Genomic DNA, 25,559 nt, shown 5'->3' on the forward strand with positions numbered 1-25,559 from the left:
TTCACATTATCTTCCAAGGTTTGAAATTTCCCCTCCTTTTTAAGCTTGTGAATGCAAATCTTCAAGCAAGTGAGCCCTTTCTCTAGAAAGCTCTTCCTAATTTTAATGTAAGTCTCTATTATTCACCCTTCACGGCCTGGCAGAATTGGAGTAAAAGCCTGGGGTTTTTTGATCAGTTACTGCCTGCTCCGAGTTACACCTTGTGAATGTTATTGGTCAGTGGGATGCAGTAGGAATCAAATCACTCTTTTGTTTTTATGTACAGAAGGAACGGTGTGTGTATTCTCTCTCCCTTTTAAATAATTTTTTCCCAAATCAAAATAAAATTGAAACTTGGCCTTTTAATGCACTTCGATGGTCAGCACAGAATGGGATGCTCAGCAGCATCGCTTTCTCTCCAGTTCTTTCCTGTGCTCTCTATTTCTGCACAACTGTGTGCCTTAAAAAATGTCACTGAAGAATGAGAGGTTTGTACTGATGGAAGCATGATCTAGGTAGTGTCTTGTGTTTTTCTACGAAGTATGTTACTGAGTGTATGCAAGGGAGTTACTCTTTTTCTGGTTTCTCTTTTGTTCGTTGTTGTCCAGATGAAATGGTTATACATCAGTACCTCAAGTTCCAGAATGCTCATTCATTGCCTGTTTGCACATGTGACATCTTGCAGGATGTTATAATGGTCTTTTATAGCTACAATGGCTAGAAACCTTGTGATTGGATGTATTTGATCTTTTTTCTTTATGACAGCATTTAAGATTTGAGTTAGCAACCAAATGCTCTCACTGAGTGTTAGATTTCTTTTAATCTAGATAAAGAGCAACAAATGATTCCAGCTTACTTTTGACTTCCCAAATGATGGTCAATATCTGTCATAAATTCCTTATGGCTTGCTGTTTTGGCATTAAACCTGTTTGATTTGGATTTTAGTCTTAAAAAAACTTCTTGTTCAACGTTCTTGTCAACAATTTATTATTCCTGTTTAATAAAGGTTGGCCTTCATTTACCACAAAGTTCAGTATCCCTTGTGGGTTTGATGGTTTAGCTATACACCCTTAAGCTCTAGGGGGAGATGACAGATATCTAGGAACTCATTGAATGCTACCAGTAGGTTCAGGATGAGTAATTTTTATAAGCCATGTGAATTGCCCAAGGAAGCTGTCATTTTCTGAGGTTTTCCTGTTTTGAGCTGTCTCTAGCATTGTTTTTGTGTGTGCGTGCGTTCATCCTTCTCCAGAATTTTGAAATGTCACGAACAAAATCTTTAGGTGAATCGTGCTTGCTTAGGGTTTTAGGTTGGACTATTGCTGCTTTATGAGGCTGTGTCATCTTGCTATTAATGACAGAAGTTCATTGCAGTTTCTTGTTGCCTCAGTCGTGTTGTGTGGTAGTGCTGTAGTCTCGCCTAACGTTTCTGGTGTTTTCTTCATAGCTATTTGCTGGTCTCAGTGCGTGTTTTTCCTTGTGCAGACTTTTGATCATGCACAGCACGACACACGGTGTGTAACAGACACAGCCTTTTGTCTGACTACGTACTTCATTCCAGCTTGATGTCAGCAAGAACTGTTGAAATGGTATTCGTGTTGTCGTGGCGCAGATTTTGGTCCTGACTCAACGTTTTGCCATCACTGAGCCACGTGATGGTGGTTTGTAGTTGCTCACATTGCTTTGTGGTGGGTGTTCATGGTTGCTGAGGTGCCCTCTGTCATCTGCTGCTCCTGAAGGCTCATAGTGAAGTAAAGGAGATAAGATTATTGGGTTTTTTTAATTGAATCTGATACAAGCATTCTGGTTCCTTACCTACTTGGTCTGTAATATCATTCTAGACATCTAGATGACTGAGAATAGATCAGGGGGAAAAAAAAGGAGTAGATGGGATGAGGATATTGCGCATCTAGTAAGCGTTTCCCCTCTAAAATCTGCAACGTGCATTCTAGGGTCAGAATTTTCAGTGTTTTAATGCTAGCAGGCGTCAACTGTATCGTCATTTATTTGTCTACCACATTTAAGATGTTTTACTGACCTAGTATAATGTGTCTTGAAATCTCTTAAAATAAAGATTCTGAACAGCTTTATATTTATATTTATATTTAGTGTCAAGTGGCCTTGAAAAGTTTTCAGAATTTGTGATACTGAGAAATGATGAGTTAAATTTATCACGTTACCCGTAAACCAGCTAGAGCACATGAAACATTTCTCCGTTGTATAATACAGGTAGCAGCAGATAAATAAACAAAACAAATGTTTATATGTCCCAGAGAAAGTCTGAATCCTTAAAACAAACATGTCTGAGGCCACGAATACCATTGGCACGCTTCAGCAGGACTTCAGAATTAGTTATCAAGAAGGACTCAGGATTTCACTTTAAGTAGATCACAACTTGCACAATGTATAATATGAAAGAGCAACAGCTGCAGAGAAGTGCTGAAATACAGGGGGCAAAAGTGCTAAGATACCAGTACCTAGGGCATCTGGCAATATAAAATGCAATACTCTAGTAGTCCTTTAGGAAAAAATTCTGTTTCTTTTGTTATAAGAGAGATAATTTTAAATATATAGTAACATTTCTGTAAGTTATGTTTGTATTAAAATGTATTTTTACTTATTTCTGTAGGCAATTAAAAGTCTGGAAGATTTGATTTCAAAACGTACCACAAATTTCAAAGGAAGTAAATCTACATGAAGAGCTACAAAGAGAGTTGATTTGAGAAGATACAACGTTTGCAAAGATGTCTTCAAGCTGTGTGACTTCAGTGTTTGCTTTGATGATTTTGTGCTTTGCAGCTGCAGGTAGGTGGCATTATGTAAATCATGTATTCAGTGTATCTTATTGTATATATTCAGAATTATTGATCAAAAATACTGTTTCATGCTGGAAGAATGTAGGTCAGCTAAAGCTTATATTTACATCTAGATTTTATATAAAGCTGTTGTGATCCTAACTGCTGGTATGGTGATAGGAGAAACAATACTGGTCCTATAAGTGTTCTCTTGCGCCTATGTTCCCTCTTAAAACCATTGAAGAACTGCAGGAGTAATGTAAATTGCTTTTGTAGTGTATTTATTTATTGTAAAAAAGGGGAATTGCATGGTACAAATCCATGATAAAGGGAAAGGTTGCTATGGAAGCTCTTGGGAGTGGGAGCAGAGTAGCTCTGCCAGCGTGATGCTGAGGTTGAACTATGAGCTCTGTGCGAAGCCTGGATTTATTACCTGGGTGCACGGTTGTGCTGGTGAAGCTGAGCTGGGGTCTATCCACAGAGCTGGGCTGAAGGGGTGTACCAGCTCGGCTCCGTGTTGCCATCAAGGTCTGTAATCTGGAATTAAGTCCCGATTACTTTAGTTCATAAAACTCAATTTCCGACAAAATCCCAGGAAGGTTTGTAGTAGGTCAGAGTCCTTCCAGCCTTCCTGCTCTATTGGGATAAACCCCACCTCGGTCATTCCTTACAACTGTCTAATCTGTTCTAAAGTTAACTGTCAATTACAATGGCAAAGACCTTTTAATAACCCTTGCCAGTGTTCCTGGAGGTCTTATAGGTTAGGAAGATGCAGTGCCGTTTATGGGGATTGTTCCTATCCCATGTGTTGTCCTAGACAGAGATTTTTGAAACTGTGTTGCAATATCTTGTGAGAGAGAAAGGAAAGAGCTGTAGAGTTCAAGTACCTAGCTTTGTACTGTAGTTTCCTCAAGTGCTGAAGTGATTCTTCTCAGTATGTTTGTTTGTCAAAGTTCTTCCTGTGGTTTCAAGGGGAGAAAGCCTCTTCTCGTGTGTCCAGCTTGCACATAGTGCAAGAGGCCAAGGGGATATACAGTCAGTGAAAATGAGGTAGTGGGAAAAGTGGACAGTGGACAGATGGCTTGCTTAATGAGATGTCCTCACTGTGGAAAAGATGAGGGGCTTTGGAAGAGACAGGGCCGAGCAATTAAATGTGTTACAACTTGGCTTCCTTTCATCGTCGGCATGGAAAATTATGTTGTTTCAAGCCCTCAAGCCTTGTGGGACTTTCTCTGGGGTTGACCTCCTGAAGGAATCCATCCAGCATTAGTAACTTTGATTATTTAATAGTATGTGATGCTAAGATTTTGCAACAGCCTCATTACAGATGAACTTTCAGCAGTACAGGGCGTGTCTGTATGTGTCTGCGGCTTGAGCTGAGGATATAATGCTGGTCTTGGCTGAGAAAAGCGTTTACTTGGAGCAAATCTGAACCGTTATAGATGCACAAAAATCTACTTTAAAAGAAAGTGCCAGTGTAGAAAATGCAAACTGTTTTAACTGATCACAACCACAATTCCATTTTGCTGCAGAGGAGATTGCTTGCCTCACCTCCTACCACCAGCTTTAATTAAAACACACTAATTTAGATGTGTTATTCCAATGTCGTGCTACTATTAGAAAGTTATTCAGTGTTCAGAAACCTTAGCCCAACCTCTGTCCTAAAGTTTGCTGTGTTGGTTTTGGTTTTACTCCTCAATTCTGTTTTTATCTCTGGCAGCTATTCTTGAAACAAACTCTTATAAAGCCCTATGGCCTTGGATTTGACCAGATGCTTACTCATAAGTAGAGTCACAGAATGATTTTGGCTGAAAGGGACCTCTGGAAGTCTTGTCCAGCCCCCAGCTCAGAGCAGGCCTAGCTTCAAAGTTATTTATTTCTTGGAGACTGATTCTTCCCACTATCAGCATGGGAAGAAGACAGCTGAGGGGAGTAGAAAGGGTCGCAGTTTGTTGGGGGAGGTAAGGAAGCACTAATTCTTGTTTCTAGCTACGCCTGTCCTGTGGGGTTTGGGTTTCTTCCTTTTTATTTTTCCAATATATTCATAATGAGGACAACTAATTAATGTCCTTTACAGAGTATCATGAGCAATAAAGAACTGATGGACTCTGGAAGGAGGAGAGAGATCTTGGGCAGCTGTAGTTACAACTGAGGAAGGGCAGCTCTCTGAAGGCTCTTTACATAGAACTTTTGCCACGTTTTTCTGTTAGTAGTCACCAAGGCCTGTTAACCCAAACAATTATGCTTTAAATGCAGGGGTTTGTGGCTGTAGGTGAAATACGGGTGGGAGCAAGCATCGTGTTCTAGTCCTGTGTGGAAAAAGCTGTGGCAGATGCCCATGTGCAGCTGTCAGCATGATGGCCCCAGTACCGCAGGCTTGGCTCTTAACTACACATGTACAGAACCTGCACTGCTTCAGGTTTGAACCATTAAAGTACTAGTACAAATAAAACTCAGAAGTATAAATAAAATCCCTGTGTGCCTGTGGTGAAGCCTGGGGGAGGCAGGGGGCAGCATGCCACCTCCCTAGGGTGATGAATTTTATATATTGACTGTTTTTCCAGCTTACTCTTTGTTTCTGAAGTAGCAGGGCTGCTGCAGGGGAGCACACATTTCTTTTGTTTGCCAGTCCTACACTGACACTGCTAGAATTGGTCTAAGTTTTGCTGCTGACTTTTCAATATCTTCATCATTGTTATCTTTTCAGATACAGGTGGGCTTCTAGACAGAATCTGCTTTGTTTGTTTTTCTTCCCATTCTTGCTTTTTATGGTATTAATGTGTTAAATATATCTCAAACCCCCCTGAGTTAGATGACACACACAGAGATGCATATTCAAACCCGAGCTGCATGTTTTTCATGCCAATAGCTTAAAGAATACACCTCACTAACATTGCATTGAAAATGGTCTGTATAAATATTCAAAGAATATTTGTCTATTTCTGTACAATTGTACAGAAAAAAGACTGCAAAGAAAACCTTGATTACTGTGAGATTTTTCTTCCCTGCGGAAAGTCCAAAGCAGGATGGAGAGAATTGCTGGCAAACCACCTGCTTGTCTGGAGGAATTATGTTTTTGAAGTGGGCTTAAACCAAGGTCTGGCAACCTGCAGTAGGAACTCCACACGAACACTCAGAACTGCACACGCTACAGCCTTGGATAACCTCATAAGCAAGTCTGGCTTTGTACTCTCAGGAGCAAAAATATTCTGTCCTAATGTGGCTTAAATCAAAGGCTGAAACTTATTTATTTTACTTGCTGGCAAATGTGTGCAGTTGGGTGCATGATGTATGTCTTGATAAAATGTTTTAGAGGACAGCTGAAACGCGTGCCTCAGGGCCAAACCTTCAAGATATGTCCTTCCATGAAGGAATGGGAAAGATTTTTAAAAAATTAAACTTTTTTTTTTTTCCTTTTTCTTTCCTGCCTTACTGTTCATCTGGAAAGAAGGTAGAATGGTGATACAGCCTGTGGATCTGCAGGAGCCAAGGGTCTCATTCCAGCCTCCTGGGGTAGATCCTCTGGTGCTACAGATCATTCCAGCTGCCAACAAAGCAGCACAGCTATAGCATCTGATACCAGCCAGATTTGCCCATGCAGCCGTGTCCTCTTCCCCTCAACCCTCCTCACATCTGGTATTGCCTGTGCTTGCCTTGTAGACACCTCTCTCCTTGTGACAGAGATTCATGGTTGTGGTCAGGCTGATAGAAGGACTGTAAGAATTGGATATGTTGAAGAATTTACCCATTTTCTGTAATGCTGAGCTTACTGGTTCGTCTGCTCATATACGGTCTGTCTCTGTGGTTTTCTTTCAACAGGTCTTTATTCCCAGGTTCTCTACTGTACTGTCATCCTAGCTTCCTCTCCTCTCCCCTCTCCTCTTTATAAGTAATCTTATGTTGTTCATAGCATGTGTACTTCATTTTCAATAAGGCTGTTGGCTTGTAAGCTGTGTGTCTTTTGGATCTGTGCCCCACAGAAATGGTGGTGATGGGTGCCATGTTAATAAGTGCAACAACAGGAAAAAACAGGCCTTGTAATGACTTTTTTTTTTTTAAAAAGGAACTTCCCCTGACCTTGAACACTGTGTTTTCAAAAGCAATATAGGATCCTTCAAAGTATAATAGAAAGTCCTTCCACTGAAAGGTGAAGGATGTGATCTGGGGAAAAAAAATAAAAAAGCCAGGAGTCACACAAATTTCCTTCCGTTTTAAACAGTGCTTGCTGAGTATTTCCCAGATGTAATTAAGTTGTGAGTTTTATTTTTCCTCAAAATATTTGTTGCCAGAGGTGTTGGGGGGTTTGTTTGTTTAAATTGTGGTTAGAGGATGAGAACCAGGGGACAGAGGTTGGCTCTTGAACTATTAGGATTGAAGTAAAGCACAGACTGGTTGCAACTTCTGAATGGATAGAGATTTCACTCTCCACCTCCCTTTTCCTTCAGTTCTTTCTCGTAATCAGCCAACTTCTACCTCCCCTGAAAAACCACCCAGCCCTGTCCCCTTATGGTCTGGACAGTCAGTCTTTTGGAGGATGAGATTAACCAGTACTCAGCACATTTAAAGACTCGCAGGCTCAGGGAAGAGTAAGACGAGCAGAGGGCAGGTCCGAGTGCCACGTCCTGCTTGTCTTGTATCTGTGCTGCTGCCAGGCATGGGGTGGGAATGGCTGGGGGCCATGGAATCGGAGTGTCCTGAGTTGGAAGGGACCCACCAGGATGATCAAGTCCAACTCCTGTCCCTGCACAGGACAACCCCATAGTTCACACCGTGTGTCTGAGGGTGTTGTCCAGTCTCTTCTTGAACACTGCCAGGCTTGAGGCCGTGACACCTCCCTGGGGAGCCTGTTCCAGTGTCCAGCACCCTCTGGGTGAAGAACCTTTTCCTAATGTCCAACCTGAACCTCCCCTGGCATATCTTCCTGACATTCCCTCAGGTTCTGTTGTTGGTTGCCAGAGAGAAGAGGCACTGAGGGGACCACTGTGCTCCTGCCGTGAGAGCCCATCATGCTCCCTGTTCTGAGAAACACTGATTGGGAACCACTGACTAGCCTTTAAAGGTGGAAATTCTTCTAATTTTTTTTAATCCTTTCAACATCCTGATTGTGACTTGAAGCATCTTAAAGTCAGATATTCATCTGATAGGGAAGCAAAGGATGAATTCTGAACGTCATGTCAGTGAGCTTAGTGAGATTACTTTGAGAAGCCAAAATATGCATTAAAAATTATGTTAATCTTAATTTCTCACAAAAAGAAGTAATACCTTTCAAGCAGTAAATGATGTTTTAAAGTGAGCAATTCAAATACAAAGACTGATCAAACTGGAAAGCTAGACTAAATCTGTAGGTCCTCTGAATTAATGGTTCTTCAGTACTGCTGTTTGGTGATCTATTCCTGTGTAGATTAGGTTTTTAGTCCGGTCTTCTGTCTGTCTCTCAACCAGCTCAGTTGAGTCAGATACTGTGCCATTTCTGCGTGGTTTATGGATTAAACCGTATCTTTATCTTCCAAAACCACACAAAAAATCTGAGAGCTTTGAGTGTCAGGATACAGAGAAAGGTTATGTATTTTAGAAGAGGTAATTGTATTACAGACTTGGAATAGCTTGAACTCAGCAGACTGGATTTTTCCTGTATCAGCAAGGCTCTGAAGCTAGAAACAGTTGAAATTCGGCAGAATTCTGCACCCACGTGGAGCAGTAGGATGTGGGGATGTGGGTCCTGATTCAGCAAAACAACAGAGTGTATATCTAAGTGCTTTGCTGAACCAGAACATTTATCAGTAAACATGGAAGTCTGGTTCTTTGATTAAAACTGACTCTGGACGATGCCAAAGGAATTCTCAGAAGTATCAAGCCCACGATGCAGTACTTGAATTGTATAGATGCAGGCAAATGGTGGCATTGCTGAGTGTCTCTGGGGGGAAGTACTTGAGTGATGAAAAGTCATTTTGTGGACAAATTTATGGCATGGAATGGTGAATGGCATTAATCCTTGTCTTTCTAAGGAAATTTGTTGAAGTTTTTTTATAAGAGAACCTTGTCTATAACAAGTCCTAAGCATCACATAATTGTTTTATAAATACTGTGCTAAAAATAGTTCTTTTGTTTTCTGAAGGGAATTGGGATTTGGGATTTTGCTTGTGGATCTTTTAGTATCCTCTCTGTACTGTAGGCCCTTATTAACTCTTTTTTAGCTTCTGTGTTTGTCATCTATCTTAAAAACAACACAAACCCTTGATGTCTCTAATACAAAAGTGAGAAGGCCTTATTTAGTTAACTAAAGATGGCATTTTTGTCTTGTGTAATGTCAAGGAGAAGTACAGAAGCTTTCAGATCTTGAGGGTCTCCAGAGGAAAGTGGTAGGTACCCTGGGACACACCAAAAAATTGTCTCCTAACTAATACGTATTTACCTTTCATTTTTTTTCTGTTTTAAAATTATTCTCCCATCAAACTGACCTCAGCTGTTGATATGTTGATCCTGCTTACCTTGCCCCTACAGAATAATGACTTTATTTTGTGCTTGCTTTTTTCTTTTGCTGCAAAATAAAATCTGTCACTTGAACTAAGCAGGGGACGTGCAAGCATCAAACAGCACAGTTTTATCTGTTGTTGCAGGAAGAATTAAGCTCCAAGGGCTGTAGCACTCCAAACCCGGCATTCCCGAATGTGATCCTGGGGTGTCACAACAAGAAATGGAGCATCGGTATTAGAAAAACTGTTGTTACTTTCATGAGAAAAATGTATTGAGTTTCTGCAAGTCTTTTTCTTTTATAAGCTTTTCCTACTGAAATATATTTGCATGAATCAACACTGTTTTACCACTGGTTATGTTATAGAGAGAATATAGAAACCAGATATATTCCTTTTCAAAGAAGAGAAATAATTTCATCCTCTATAGCTAATGACAGTCAAAGGAACTGATGTCCCTCAGGCTGTAAGTCATAGGCGCGATGAATTTGGAGTGAAAAAGTATATATTTAGCAGAAAGACTCTGTGCCATGTTTCATGACTGGAAGGGATTCCTCTTTGGTGTAAACTTGTTTCAAGTCAATGGAATTTCACCAAGGATAAATTTTGACCCCAAGTGACAAAAGCAAAGATTTTTAATAATTCCATGAAGTGCAGCTACTTCCAGCACAGTGTGCTTTTCTCCATATTTTTAAGCATACTTTCGAAAAGATGGAGCTATTGTTCCCATATTTGGCAGCTGCTACGCTGTGAGACTTACTAATAGGCAATTAATAAAAATGGGATTTTACCTGTCAGGAATGTGAAGAGCTAAACTGAAAATGTCATTACTGCCGTTATTGGAAGCAGTGTATAGAAGAAATAACAAACAAAGGAATTCAGTGTTGAACAATGGAAACATTTTTAAGATTTGTTGCTCTTTCACCTTTTCAGCAAAAAGTTTACTTTCCTCTGGAACAGGTTTGGCATTTTGATTTGTTGTTTTGTTTTTAAATTTTTAATGAATTTACTTAATAAGTGGAGCCAAGGGTGGGTGAAGGTATTTTTTTGTTGTTATCTTTACTTCTTGTCCTCTTTTCTTTTTCTTCACTTCCTAGATCACCAAATTTGCCTTTTATCTGGAAAGGATGATCGATACGATTTATTTTGGAATAAATAAAATGTTCTTTTATTAATCTCCATTTAAATGGAGCAGTAAAACATATGCCCTACTAAAGATTCTCCTCAAGATCTTTTGATTGAAGCTACTAAGCTGACATTTTCTCTTTCACAAGATCGTGCGCCTTTCGTTAATGTGTTAATGTTAACATTAATTAATTAATGTGTTAATGTTAATGTTAACCCTTGGAGAGGGTAAATGGCCATTTAGCATCACAGTGTCGTGGTGGTTCCTTAGGCCTCAGCAAGGGCGTGGAAGTGAGGAAAGCAAAAAGGTTATTTGAAAATGTAGCTATTGCTGAAGTAGCTTAACGTAGTTCAGTGTGCACATTTGGGGTTGCTATAGGAGTTGAGAAACTTATATAACGTGCTGTAAATATGGGGGTGTGTGGGTTTAGTCCAAGTAGAAGATTTCTGGTTACTCTTGGGAAACGTCTGCTCTGAAGCATAAAACCTGCCCATGGCTCAGAGCACAGCTGGGCAGATGTGCTGCCTGCTCCACCACGGCTGAGCACCCCGCTGGGTCTCCTGCCCACTGACTGACGTGGCCCCATCATGCAGCCAACATGCAGCTGTCCTGCGGGACTCGGTGTGTGTGACATCGTCCTGCGTGGTGACGAAATGTAAATGCCTGACCCTGAAGGACCCTTGGGAGAGGGTGGAGTGAGTTACAGACTGTCAGAGTGATTGTGCTCGGCTGTGGCCTGTCCTCAGCCACGAGCAGGGACTGCTGCAGAAGAGCACAGTGATGGCTGCGCCAGTTCTTCTGGGGAGTCCCCGTGGCATGATGGCCATAGGTGTATTAAACGCATAGGGCTCACCTGTGAGCCTCGGCTTTGGACTGAAAGATGAAAGGCTTGTTTCTGGATTAGTGACTTGCCGTGTGATCTTACCACAAGTTATTTCATCTCTCAGTCTTGGTCCCTTGATATGTAAAACAGATGCGTTCTGCCCCACCATCTTCCACGCAGGCCTGTTTGAAGGGCTTGCTTAATAGCTTTAAAATACTTGGATCACATCGGTGTGAACTGCTGTTATCTTGTTAATTCTTGACACCCCCCCCTTTATGGAGGTATGAAAATGGCAAAGGTTTATTTAAAGATCTGTCAAACCTTTTGCCTGCCTTGCCTGTGTTTAGACTAATGGCTGCTGAATTGCAGAAGTTCTTTGTGATCTCAGACAAGGAACAAGCTGGCTGAAGTTTTGACAAGTCGTGAATTAGTTATGATGTCCTGAGGAGTGTCTTAGCTGATGGAACTGCTTCGCTTTTCTCTTTCTTCTCCTGCCATGCCAACCCTTATTAATAAATAAATAAATAAACCCACTGTTTTTACAGGAAGTAGAATCACACTCAATGCAATGGGGGAGAAATGTGAGATCACTCTTACTTTGCTGTAGGCAAAAGGTTTTTCAGGTGAAATGTGACTTTTTTTTCTTCCATCGTTAGAAGAAAACTTTCGTCAGCCAGTAGGACTACATTACATCCCATGCGTGGCCTAAGCAACCTGTTAGAAGTTTAATGTATCTTTGGAGATGTGTTAAACCGTGTTATTTGCAGAAGTTTTCTGCTTCGAAATGTTACATCAGTCTGGCAAAATTTCCTTTTATAGCACTAATGAATTCAAAGCAGTGATTAATTGTTCTATGGGATATTTTTACCTTCAAGCTGAAAAAGTAATCAGTATTTGAGAAAATTGGCAAGAAAACTGTTCAGAGATTACCTTGGATATTACTTGTCTCAATTGCTTTATGGAACTAGGCCAGTAGCCGTTGTTTTTCTTACTGATATAGTGTTTGTGGCCATATTGTTCGCTATATTCACATTCATTCTCCCAGTGCTAATGTTTGATCTCTGTGATAACATGTATCATCGCAGATGGAAGAGAGCTAAAATATGTATCATTGGAAGGATTCTTTGAGGTTTTTTAAAAGATTACAGTTGTCTAAACTGTAACATCCAGGCAAATGCTTCTCCAGTGTCTCTTATTAAAAGGCCAGTTAAATGATTTTAGTAATAGCTTCTATAGCAAGAAAAAAAAAAGTAACTGAAGTGCTCAGAATAAGGAATGCTTCACGCCAATAGCAGAGAAATAAAAGCGATCATGTAAAAGACCCAGTTCTGTTGCTTATGAATTCTCTTGAAATCTCTAGTCTCTTTTATTTTTTGAAATTAGCAAAGCTAGTTTTTTAAGCAATTTCATGCCCAAACCAAAACAATGTTTAAGACTGTGATGACTGATTTTTGAATAAAAGGATGTTAAACACACAAGTTAATTAATTCTAGATCTATGGTACATTTACTGAATCTCAGAAGTACATTTGCAGCGAGAAGCCTCTAAGTCAGCTCTTATGAATACCAGACTGAACTTCAACTTTATTGATATGATTCAGGAGAAAAGAATTCTAATGAAACAGTTCTGAGTATTGAGCTGCTTAATGGTGTTGTTAAAATCTTCCTGTATGGGGTGAAAGCTGAACCAGCTAATTCTTTTGTTTGTTTCAGCAACACACAAGCAGTATGCTAAAGTATTCTGCAAAAAAATTGTCTGAGGCACTTCAAGTAAAGGTTGCTAACAAAGAACTCCTTTTTATTTCCTGCTTACAGGAGCTCTAGAATGTAGCTTCATTTTTTAGTCTAGAGAAATAATAATGCACTTTAAGGTGGTTTTAGAGGTCAAGCATTCATGTATCTTTTGACAAGATTGCTCAAAGAAAAAGTAGGGTGAAATCAGGATTTATTAGGGAGGATTTCTGAGCAATGAATCAATGCCTTTTTGGCCTCGTGGACTGAATTAATTTAATGAGAGCAATAAACATTTTTTGTTCTAGTTGGCTAAACTAGTTAATTCAGTTCTGATACCTGTGTTGTCTCATTGTTCCAGTTGCTTTCATTGAATCTTTGAAAGGATCAATACTTCGTTGCAGTAGAAGGGATGTGATTTTTCCCTGGTGCTCCTCAGTGCCAGCCTGTGTGCTGGTCTCCCAGTGCTCCCGGGAGGGGTCCCGTGCTGGAATTCTTCTCTGGGGATTCAGTTTGCTGCTTCGTGGGCTACAAGTTCCTGTAGCTGGAAAAGGTTCTTGTTTAGACCATGACTTTCTGCACCAAGTCATTGCATCTTCTGCCCTTTAATCCCATTCTAAACCAGTCGGTAGGTGTCCAGTCCTGATATGGTTGTATAACATTATGCTTCTACGACAATTTATGACAGAGATTTTAGAGCAGTGTGGCACAGCTCCTTCCTTAATGGAATTAATCCCAGGGTTTGTGTCTTGAAGTGGTAACAATAAATTGGTCCTGGTCTCAAGTCTTTTTTGATGTTCCTCCTCCATCTATGATATGTGAGTTTGTTTGCTTTTGCCTCCTATACATTTCTTTTTGGGTCCTCTATGCTATTTTGTTAAAAGGCCATGACTGGTACAGTTAGACCTTTAATGGGAACGTGCTGTGCAAGGGCTGCAGTGCCAATGAGATGGGCCCCTGCAATGACTGGTGCTCTCTGCTCCCCTCTTTCCTTGGGGTACATTCTTCCTCCTGTATAATGCCTCACTGTAACTGTCTGTATCCAAGATGTGTATTTGTATGCTTTCTTAGGGTGATCTCATCATTAATGGGCATCTGGTGCCTTTGTAATGCTCCTAATATACACACAGAGCAGCCGGCACAGACTTTTTAAACAACCATCCTTGTAATCTCCTGGATAATCTCAAAGAACATTTAAATACAATGCTGCAGTTACACTGGAAGTTTTTAATATAAACATCTTTTTTTTTTTTTTTCTTACAGTGGCTTAACAGTGTGTTGTGGGTTATATATGGAGTCTCCCTTTGCATTTACGGTGAATGAAAACTGCAGGTGACTGTCCTAGGTGGTTGACTAAACAGTTAATCATTATTGTATTAAGGGCAGTTAAAGAATTGGTGGATTGCAAGTACACATCCATGCTTTATTTCTGAATACATTTGATTTGTCGCCGTAGCCTTGTTACCCAGAGAACAGGGTGTTTGTTCTCAACAAGAATTTTGTCCTTTTCCAGGCAAGCCCGTGGCCCTGGTGGGAGGGCTGCGAGCAGTGGGGCTGCCGGGCTGCGCTGCCGCATTTCTTTCTTCCTATGAGTCAGGGCTGTGTTGACCTTCACGGGGAGCGTCTGTTTATTCAGTGGTGTGTATCCCATTAGAAAATGTTGGTACCACTCTTCACTTGATCAGTAGAGGGTGGCTTTTTAGAAGCAGGGGTACAGTCAGGCTTACACGTAACCAAGTAACTTCCCTTGCAGGGTAATGTTAAGACTGCCTCTGCGTTGTGCGGCTGGTAAATTATCACAAATCTTTTGAGATATTAGTAAAATAATGGGGCTTAACTTCATTGAAGGGAATGGAAGCTTAACCACTGATCTGCTGATAGGAAGAACCGGTTTCAGCCTGGCTCCTTTGTGCTTACATGAGAGCTTTTGAAGTCCTATAAGAGCAATTGGTTTTCCCTGCACCTTCTTGGTTGCTAGAGCAAACACAGGGACCCTTGAAGGTGGGTGGCAGGGTGGTGGAGCCTCCATTTTTGCAGTAGCTCATGTTTGTACTAGATAAAAACTGAACTTCCTCTTACAGAAGTAGAGTGTTGAAGTATTGTTCAAGTACTTTGAGTAACTTGATCTGCGATTCACCTGGTGGCACAATTGGACATCAACCATCAAGTAAAACATGTCCTGTCAGAACTGGAACATACGGCAACGAAAGAATTTGATTTACTGGCATAGCTACGTCTCCTTACCCAAAATACATGAAAAGCTGAGAGAGACACTTTTTCGTTCATGCAACTGAGGTAACTGTACCCACAAGAAGGGTTTACCAGCTTCGTAGAGTTTCAAGCAGTGATATACAATACATTATGGCAAGGAAATGCACCGTTGTACAGTGCAACATTGAAACTTGCGTGCTTTTCCTATTAAAATAGTTAAGCAAATGAGAGGCGGCAGTCCTTGTCAGGACTCTGAGCTGGTCCCTTCACACTCTGTGCATTGTGCCGCAATGCTTGCGGGTGAAAGCCTGAAACATCTGAGCTTATTTAAACCCTACCAACCAATACGAAAAAAGCCCAAACCAAACCAAAATCAATTTACAGTGATTTAGCCAGGTACTGTATTAGGTTCTTTGTCTGCTTGTTTTTTGTTTGTATTAAAATGCCATTTATTTAATATTCATCTTTAGTCAGCCTGGAAAGACAGTCCCTAGCTCTTGGTTTTTCTCCCAAAATCAAAACCTGATGTTACCCATTAATTATGGATATATAGAAATGGGTCATTTGAATGTTATTTTCTTCTACAAAAATAATAGTAATAATAATAATTAAAACAAATAGGTATGTGAGATGCATATCAGTGGCCACCTTCAGGTTGTTATAAATTCCAACAAAACAGATTTTACTGTGCAAACTGCCATCACCAAGTGCTGACTCGATAGCTTTTACATGTATCTCTAATGTTTAGCAGGAAGAGATATTACTCATTTTATTTAATGCCATTTCTGAGGGACTGTTTCAATGCTTGCAAAGCATGTATGAGGCCCCACAGACTGCTGACTCCACTGCAAAGTTATTTTACATCTAGTAAGTTCCAGGATATTGTGACTGTTTTCTAAATAACACTATCCCCTTTGCTGATGGTACTTGAAAACAAAGTTGTGCTGTTCCAAGCGTTGCCGAGTCATTTTGAAAGTCTCGCTGTGAGGTTTGTCTCCGCTCGCTCCATCCGTAGGGCCGGGCCATTGCTTTGTCTTCTTGTTGGACGAGAGGAGCCACCCTGTTCCTGAGGTACCTGCTTCCAGCTAAGTCACATGGCGAGAAATCTGCCGTCATCTGACAGCATCAGTGTCCTCAGGCTTTTACGTGTAGTTAATATTTTGTGGTTAGTTTTTACAGAATCTACCTGCATTTTTTTTCCCTGAAGTCTTGTTTGTTTGATTGCTTGAGAAGGAGTATTTAGACTTTTTGTGTACTGGGAAGGACAGTGAATTCTGTGCCATTGCCAGGAGTCGGGTTCCCTGTGCGAGTCCCTGTGTCTGTGGTGTCAAGGGGGCTCTTGCTGTCTTCAGACAAGCCCCTAACCAGGAGTTGAACCCTGGCCATACAGGGAGATGGATTTGACACCCGTGGGGTCTCTGTAAGGGAAGTACTTTAGGTGTGCATGAGAGTATTTTATGTTTTGGTGAAACCTGAATCGGCTTTGAGGTTCCCTGAGACTTTTTTTCCGGGTAGCAGTGATACTAAGATACGTACCTTATAAAGGCTACATTAGCATTGGGCACAAGTGACTTATTTCCTGAGTTAAAACTCTTTTCTCCAACTTCCCTTTAAAAAATAAAAAAAAGTCAAAAGTCAATAAAAGATTATTAGAGCAGAAGAGCCATTGTGATTTCATGTGGAGGCCATCTCAGTTCTCCTTTTATATCTGATTCTCGCCTGGGAGTATACGCTGTACTCGTGTCCTGGGCTTGAATTGATTCCAGCTTATTAATAGTTTTGAAAATGCGTTTAACAGCTCACTGCCAGTGTGCATGCTCCTTTTGGTTGCAGCTAACAAGCAGCTGGTCAGCACATTAACAAAATGTGGATTCGGTTAACTCTTGTAGAACCACATCTCTGCATTTCTTCAAGTGCCTTTGTCAGAACTACATGGGGAGAAATGGGTAGGACAGAACAAAGGGCACGTGCCTAATACAGGAGGAAGCGAGCAGGAGGCAGGCAAGGAGGAGAAAATCTTGTACTTAGGAAGGGAAGAAGGAGTGTACTGAGCAGGGCATGAGTTGTTTCCTAGGTAGAAGATGAATGAGTGGCAGAGTGTAGTAAGAAACCCCTTAAACAAAACTTTACCTCAAGGAAAATGGGAAGAAAGACATTAGTTAGTAATTCACTTACAAGCTCTGGCTGATATTGCTGATAGAATTTTCAGAGATATTTCTTAAGTCAGCAATTTTACTTATTAGCTGAGAATTATTTTGTTTTGGTGTGGGGTTTGTTTAATTTCTGGTGGAGGGTAGAGAAGAACCTCAAGGGTACTAGTTAGTGTTTTATTTTACAATTGAATTTATATTGTTTTATGGTTACTTTAACAGTTTTGAAAGTCTCATTACTGGACTCATTCTGTCGAAATTTATAGTTTAGATATTGGAAATCATGCCTGTTTAGTTATGAGCCTTCTTCTTTTCAATGAAGAAGAGGCGCAGGCATAGGATATATACGGCCAAATCTTTTTACATGTGGCTGCCATCTGCGTGAGCTAAATTACTCCCTATGAATCAGGCGTACAATATGCGTGCTCTCTGTTCTGTATAAAGATCTTCTCCCAAGTTGTTTAGAATCATCCTTTCTCACTCTCCATTTAGTCCTTTCTCTGGCAGATCTCTCATGGACCTCATCTGGATTCTTGCCTGATTAAGGACTAAGAGCTTGACCCTGTGAGATAATAAAAACCCAGAATCCCCACAAGAATCTGCAGCTTTCAATGGGAGTTGAAGGCGGTATGTGCTGCTAAAGTGTTCAGCATGTATGCTGGGTTTAAGGTAATGATTTCAGGACTTGGCTGTGTTACAGAATACATACTTGCTGGCCCTAACTTGATTAAGCTGCAAGTATATTACCATGATTTGAATCCTCTATGGAAAGGAAAACACATGGACTCTCAGTGGATTTTGTGGCTTATTTAGAATGAATTCTCATTTTCTGAGTGTGTATTTTGAGTTGTTCCTCACCAGAAAATTCCAGTTTATTGGTACTCGTATTCTTTTGGAGCTGTTTTCTTAAAAGCAGAGATCAAAGAGAGCAGATTCCTTTGGGAAGTGGAGGCCACGAAATTGTAAGATCTAGGAAGGGTTGTTAGTTTGACTCTTATTGCACATGGCCTTCCAAAATGGTTCACAGTTTCCTTAAAAGATTCTGGTATCTCCAAGTTTTTATTAAAAAAAAAAGAAACACAAAGCTGATTATCACATCATGGAAGAAAACACATTACAGAATTAGGCCATATAATGAGATAATGAGCACAGTTGGGTGGTGACCTTCAGCTGTTTGTGCTTTAACAGAGCAGACTACCCAAACCCATGGCTTCTCGTCTGAAAAAGAGAACCACAGCTCCCACAGAATCTCACAATTCAGGAGGGAGGAAGAAGTATTGACATTCTTACACAATCCCCAGATTAGCTTTTAATGAAAAAACAGGTAACTGTATAGTGTGGTTTAACTTGCAAATAATTTCTGACATAAGAAAAAAAAGTTCTTTAATGTTGTAATACTACTTTTAGGTTTCTCTCTGAACGCTACTGTGCCTAGGCATAAGGAGGAACCTGAAACTTAGTTTTAGGTTGAAGGGATAATCCTTAAAAGACAGAAGTTTCTTGAGTTGCGGCTATAGCATCGCTACAGGATGCTTACCAAGAAAATCACTTTGTATTGAAAAGCAAACCACAATCACAGGTAGTATTTAATTAAAGCAACATTTGTTGAAAGCATAAATATGTGTCGCCTAAAGAACTAGGTAGCTGTTTGGTAAAAAAACTCTTTCAGTCTTTCAAGACTGGCATTTCTGTTTTTATAAAAATGTTTTGTGGTGCGTATAATTTTTTTTTTCTCCCCTATAATTGTCTTTATACAAGGTTGATGGGGCTGGTTTACGCTGTGATGGGACACATAGCATCTGGTCAAGCAAGATAACACTTGTGTGTTTAAAACACGTCATGCTTGTTGTCTTCCTGCAACATGGACTTCTGCTGTGATGACCCAGGGACACACAGTGTTTATGCAGGTAGAAATAGCCGAGCCTGGCTGCTTGGAAGCCAAGCAGGAGGCCCAAGTGATGCTAACTTATAAGAGATTATAATGGAAGAAGGTATGAAACGAAGACTGGCAAAGGTGTTCTTGAACATGCAGCAGGGTGTACGAGATGAGGATGATGACCATCTAAGTTTTGTTGTAGAGGCATAAGAAAGAAAATATGGGGTTTGATTAAGAAATGAGAAGCTGTGAAGAGTGCAAGGCAAAGACTGTGAAGGACAGAATTGAAGGAAATAAAGCTTAATTTCTCTTACCAAATCTGTATTGTTCAGTTCATGGATATCACTGATACATGAGAGCAGCAAGGAGGAGGTATAAGGTCTTCCCCCTCACCTGTAAATGCGTTTGGCTGGTATCAGCCAGGGAAGTCCTCTGTGTCCCCCAGCCTGTTTGGGAAGGAGGTGGTCAGATGCGATGCCTGGAAGAGAAGGGAGTATGCACCTTCATGCCCTGCTTCTCCTGGCAACTGATGCAAAATAATCTTCCCAGTCACAATTTCGCTTAAATTATCATAGTATCCTAGAATAGTTTGGGTTGGAAGGGACCTTCAAAGCTCATCCAGTCCAACCCCCCTGCCATGAGCAGGGACATCTTCACCCAGATCAGGTTGCTCAGAGCCCCATCCAGCCTGGCCTGGGATGTCTCCAGGGATGGGGCATCTACTGCCTCTCTGGGCAGCCTGGGCCAGTGTTTCACCACCCTCATTGTAGAAAAATTTCTTCCTCAAGTAATTCTGAGATTTTAATTTCAGTGGAGTTTGTGGATATCTGTCATTTCCCATTTGTGGCTGGTATCGTGTTTTGTGGCTGGACTGGTATGTTCAGGGAAGTGGAAGATCAGGCAGGGCATGTGGCGTACACGAGACAGTGTGCTCTGGCCAGGTGGTGTATGATTGCGTATTCCCACCGTCACTTCTCTTCCATTAAGTGTGTTTAACAATATGCTTTTCTTTTTTTTTAAATCTCAAAGGAAGATGTAAATAACAGTTAAGTGGTGTTTTTTTGTGTAAAGCATTCAAAGAGAACCTGCTGTGTAAGGTAACTAGGGTTATTTTGAAGTCATATTGAAAAGCCATCAAGTTATTTGCCTAAGGACAAACTCACTTTTCAGCTGCTAAATTTCTTTTGCCCTGTAAATTAGTGGTAGTAATGCTAAGAGGTTATAAAAGGGGAAAATACGGCCGTGAGGTTACATTAGTTAAAACCATTTATCTTAAGTGCTGAGCTGCCTTTTAAATAATAATTATGTATTTAGGAAACCTACATCAGTTTTGCTGAGTCCAAGCATTTCAAAAGTCTCAGATCCTCAACCCTTTGAAAATACTCTGAAAAATATTTGTCTGAGCTTATAAGTGGACCTGGCATTTCTGGTTTAGGTCATCTTGCTTAGAGAGAACTCCACTGTGATGATGGCAACACTGAGCTGGGCTGGAATGGCCGGTGGACTAGTGGAGGGTGGATTGGTTGTTTTTCACACTTCAGTGTTAGCTTACCAGCTGAGTTTAATATGTAATGTCACACTTTAAACAGAGCCTGTTTTCCGAGTGTGGTGTAAGCACTGAGCTTGTTAATGTTCAGGTATCGTTTCTCTTGCTTCTGGTCAGCCCTTTAGTGTGGAGGTTCAAAACAGGGATTTCTTGGGCCGTTTGACCTCTGCACTTGTATTCCACTCATCCTGTTGAGTCAGCTGTGTTAAGAGAACAAAGTTCAATTTCTTCCAGTTTTGGGAGGAAAAAACAAAGAGTTTCTGCTTTGCATAGCTACAATCCAAAAGCAGTTGGCTTGAAGAGTGGATCTATTTATTTGTCTGAATATTGACAGTTTTATAGATGCAGCAGCAGAAGAGGAGAAAAAACATGCACTTGATCTGGACAGATATTGTGTCCATCAAATCAAACTCTAGATGTTGTTGCTAAGAATATGTTTTTGGTTTTGTTTTTTAGAGCCTTTTAATGGTTACACACCGCTCATACAGCTGTTTATGATTAGATGGCTTCAGAGGTGCTTTTCCTCCCTCAGAAAGCTTTCTCTTCCTTTGAGGCAAACAACTGTGTATCAAGTCATCCTGCACAGTAGAAAATAGTAATGGAAAGGGATTTGAATTTTGTCATTCAAATTCTGTGTTGATGAATCAGACTTTCTGGTTGTGTTTCTGTGTGTGGTGGGTATGACCGATCATCTGTCTGTGCTGGAGAGGCTGGTGGCTTTAGTACAGGTACCTGGCAGCAGGTGGTCATTTTGGCATGACCCCAACAACCAGCTGGACAGAATGGATGCAGAGATTGAAATACGTGGAATTCCCAAAAACAACGTGTTTTAATGCTACTTGGAGCTATCTTTGACCACTTGGGCCTTTATTGGTGTTTAAGATGCAATGTCTGTAACTGGTCTCTTGATTTAGACACTGCCCAGCTGCAGCAGCCTGCTCAAGACTGTCTGAAGGGGGTCCGCTCTGCCCTTTCCCACCGTGTTGTCTGCTGCCCAGAAGCTTCTGCAGAGAATAACAGGAGTTTGGCTGTTTGTTCAGGACTTTCTGGGATCTAGGAGCTTGGTTAAAGCTACTGTTGCTGGTCTGGGATTGCTTCCAGATGTTTGGAAGTCCTGGTCAAATGGCCGCAGTGTGTGGACATGCTGGATGCAGGTGCTGCATTGCTGTGTAGCCACCCAGGGTCTCCCCAGGGGAATCCTGAATTGAAATGAAAATCCTTCTGCTTTTGAAGGAAAAGATTGGACATTGCAGATCATCATTTTCAGGTGTGGTGTGTGGTGGGTTTGGTTTTTTTCTGTTTTGTTTTTTTTCCCCTCATTGCTAGCTGACAAACAGTCACTCTTCTTGATACTGGAAAAAGTTCAGTGAGTGCAGGGTGAGACAGCGTTTCATACTGGTCCCAAAAGAGTTTATCCCAAGCTTGGCTACTGTGGGGCATTTGGGTAGAAGCAACCTCTTCTACCATGGCCAGAAGACTTTAACTTTTAATATTGACCCTTCCTATATCCTTGTCAATTTCTGCCTGAACATACTGTGGTATTTTAGCAGATCACCCAGTTTAATTAGTTACATAGGTGAAGCTGTGTGTGGTGTGGTAGTTATTTTAGGCCTTCGGATAGTACGGGGGTCTTGCAAGGTGAATGTACAAAGAAACTGTCTGCAAAATAAGAGATGTACAATATTTTTCAGATCTCTAGCATCTTGCAAACATACATTTTGCGTTTTGTCCCATAAAAAGATGCTATAACAGTAACCTGGGATGATTACAAGAATCTATGAGATTTACTTAGGATCTATTTATTTAGAACAGTAAGTAAACTTCCTGATCCTTTTCAGCCTTTTTTTTTTTAAATAACATTTCCCCCACTTCCTCTCCCCTGAAAGCTGGAGGTAGGTCTGGCTTGGACTGAGAGCTGATGGGGTGAAAGCATTTGGCAACTCCTTCTATCTCCTTGAAAAATGGTTCTGTCTGGATAAAAAAGCATTAGGTTAATTCAACAAGAGTAAGTAACCTTATGGTATCTGAAGGACTGTGCCATGGGGTCCCAAATACGTAAATGAATTGAGACCACAGTGTATCCATTTAATTAATTTATAAAGACACTCAAACTTCACATCACATCAGTGTAGCTGTAAATGCACTTTCCAGGAGTTTAACATGGAAAGTGAGGATGAGGAGAGGGGAGTGCTGAAATGTGATTTGGTCACTACTTAAACAGGAGGGAGCCCAGTCCTGTCTTCCATCTGCGGTATTAATAGTGTCTTACGGGAATGCTGATTAGAGAAGCAATTTTAAGAGACCTTGTGTCATGACTGCAATGTCCTGTCATTGTGAGTGGTGGCTTTAGTAATGCTGAGGAAAGTAAACGAAATCGCTTCAGGAAAAGCTTTTATGTTGAAAACAACAGTCTCCTGCATGCTGTTCAGAAGTGGAACAAATGTGACTTAAGTGTGATTGATTGTTCTCATTTCCACTGAATTTTTTGTTGACATATGGGTGAATTAGCTTTGGAGAATGTGTGTGTGTATATATGTACCCATACACATATGTACATGAAACTTAGTGAGGCATTGCACGAAGCCTTTTTGGTAATCAGAGCAGGTGCTAAGCTGTGATTATTATTGTTCTCCACCATGGAAAGGTTTAGTCAAAGTGAAAATGCATGAGGGGCTTTTGAAAGTGGTAGTTTGTATCACCGTTGCACTGATCGTGGAGTAGAAGGAAAATGCATTTGCACAGTCAGCACATTTTCTGAAATTAGCAGTATCTCTTTCTAGGAAGGTGGTTTTGCATTCGGTCTGTGGTTTCATGAGCAAAATCAAGCCTGATGGTTCCCTGCTGCCCACAGTGGGGACAGGTTCCCCCACTGCCCTGTGTGGGAACCAGGCTGATGCTCCTCAGGCCTTCCTCCCTGCCATTCGGTGCACCGAACACCAGTGGAAACCTGCTTAGTGTCTTTATTGCTGCGTTAGTTTCCTGTCGTGTTAGCGAGTTGAATCAGCTGCTGGGGAAGGCAGGTTTGATGAGCAACAAAACAGGCATAAGGTAGCTGGGAAGTGCTGGTGGGAAGGAGAAGAGCAGTGGAGGGAATGAGACACCCTGGTTTTGGCTGTGGTGAGATGCTGGGTGATTCATCCTGTCTCGTAAACCTGCAGCGTGAGGTTTCAGTGGTTTTTTTTTTTTTCCTTCCTCTGCCTGTAGAATTAGCTGTGTATGTATAGGTTTGTCAGGCCTGCCGTCCCGTGAGAGACTTGTTCATCTGAGTCCATGCCATGGTCTCAAGTACCAATTTGAGAGCAGATATAAAGGAGGGAGATTGTAATTGTACAGCGCATGCAAAACCTGATTTCCCTGATTTTCACTACTCACGTTGTGTGAGGGGCCTCTTTTGAGAGGTTTTCTCATATATGGGGTTTTTTTCATGCTTTTGAATACACTGAGCCAAGTCCCTGCTGGTTGCTGGCTTTAGGAATATTCATGGTTTTGTTGAACTTCATGAGCCATCATGGCTACAGTCAGACTGTGCTCAGATTGCTTAAAAATGATGACTATGGAGATTAGCTCGGAATGGTAAACTGCATGGGAAAGGCCTGTTACCATGAAAACTTACAGACAGTTTGTATCTCTGCTGTAATGATGCTTCTGGCTCAAACAGAAAATGCAACTGCAAGTTTCTGTAGGTCTTGCTTTTTTACTTTTGCAACTACTTGCCTGTCTTGAGGGTTTAAGTTATTTTGTAGCTGACCTTGTCACACAGCAGGGAATTGAATATTTGCTAATAAGTATTTTAAGTAATGTTTTAAAGATCCTAGCATATGGACTTCAGAAAACTCTCTTTTGTCTTGTTCTGCAAGATGTCATCTGACACTGTTTATAAAACATAGACAGATGCCTGTGGATCTGTATTAACAAACTACATAAGCTTATTATTTAGCTTAAAATAATCAGGTCTATGTAGGATTTATAGTATAATGTATATCTTTGCCAAGGAGATTGAAAGCTAACGTGATAAAGGGGGTTTTTATTCTTTTAAACAAAAATGTCACCATCGGAGAGATTTTTGAGGAATAATTGGCAGATGTGGAAGCAGTGAAGATAAGGCTTCTAAAAGCCTACATTCAGTTGGCTGCTCATGTTACTCTAGAAGGTATCTGCATGTATTTTCTTTGCTCCTCAAGTTTTTCCTGTTTTGTTTTTCTGGTGTACTATAACTTTAAATGAAATCAAGGGGAAATTTTGAGCCAGAATGAAGAGGGACTTTGGGTGATCATTTTGTGTTTAAATAAAAAGCAGGGGGACAGGTACTCAAGTAAAATATTTTCAAGTTACATTATTGAAAACTTGATGACAGGTGTGATGCGCTGTGTTTGGGCCATCCATGGACTGCTAGACATTGTGCTAATTTCTGTCCCTTTGCTTAACGCCAAATGTTCCAAGTATTTTGTCTTTGCTTACTTGGTGAAACTTTTTTATTGCTGGTGCTGACTGAAGGCTGTTCTCATTGACTTCTGCTAAAAATGGCTCAGAAGTGTGGGGTTTTTTTCTTCTGCAGCAATACCTGTGTGTGCAGTCAACCCTCAGGATTTTACAAGGACCACCATGCACCTTATCCATCAGACTTTTTAATTGAATTTGGTGTAAAGACAATGTGGTTCTGCAGACCACTTACAAGCAGCCGGGCCATCAGTGGCCCATGGGCCCACAGTTGTAGGACCACTGCTCTGTTGTGTTGATAGCTCTCAGTGGGATTCAGCTCTGGCTGGAGCCATCTCCAGAACCAGCCTGGTCCAGCCAACTTGTCTGCGGTACCTTCATGAACCTGGAAAAGCCTTTGCCAGCAGTTGGCTTTA

At 40.9% G+C, this 25,559-nt stretch overlaps 1 protein-coding gene across 2 annotated transcripts in view; it reads left to right on the top strand.

The window, feature by feature from the left end:
• TGFBR3 (transforming growth factor beta receptor 3) overlaps nucleotides 1-25,559 on the top strand; it is a 116,603-nt gene that overhangs the window by 11,255 nt on the left and 79,789 nt on the right. For both annotated transcript variants that reach the window (XM_065841742.2, XM_071810436.1), the window contains exon 2: nucleotides 2,609-2,784. In XM_065841742.2, the coding sequence (XP_065697814.2) occupies nucleotides 2,724-2,784 (61 nt within the window). In that variant the 5' untranslated portion in view covers nucleotides 2,609-2,723. The remainder of the gene's footprint in view (nucleotides 1-2,608; nucleotides 2,785-25,559) is intronic.

The sequence above is a fragment of the Patagioenas fasciata genome, chromosome 6, assembly GCF_037038585.1.
Source record: "Patagioenas fasciata isolate bPatFas1 chromosome 6, bPatFas1.hap1, whole genome shotgun sequence".
In the NCBI taxonomy this organism is placed as follows: domain Eukaryota; kingdom Metazoa; phylum Chordata; class Aves; order Columbiformes; family Columbidae; genus Patagioenas; species Patagioenas fasciata.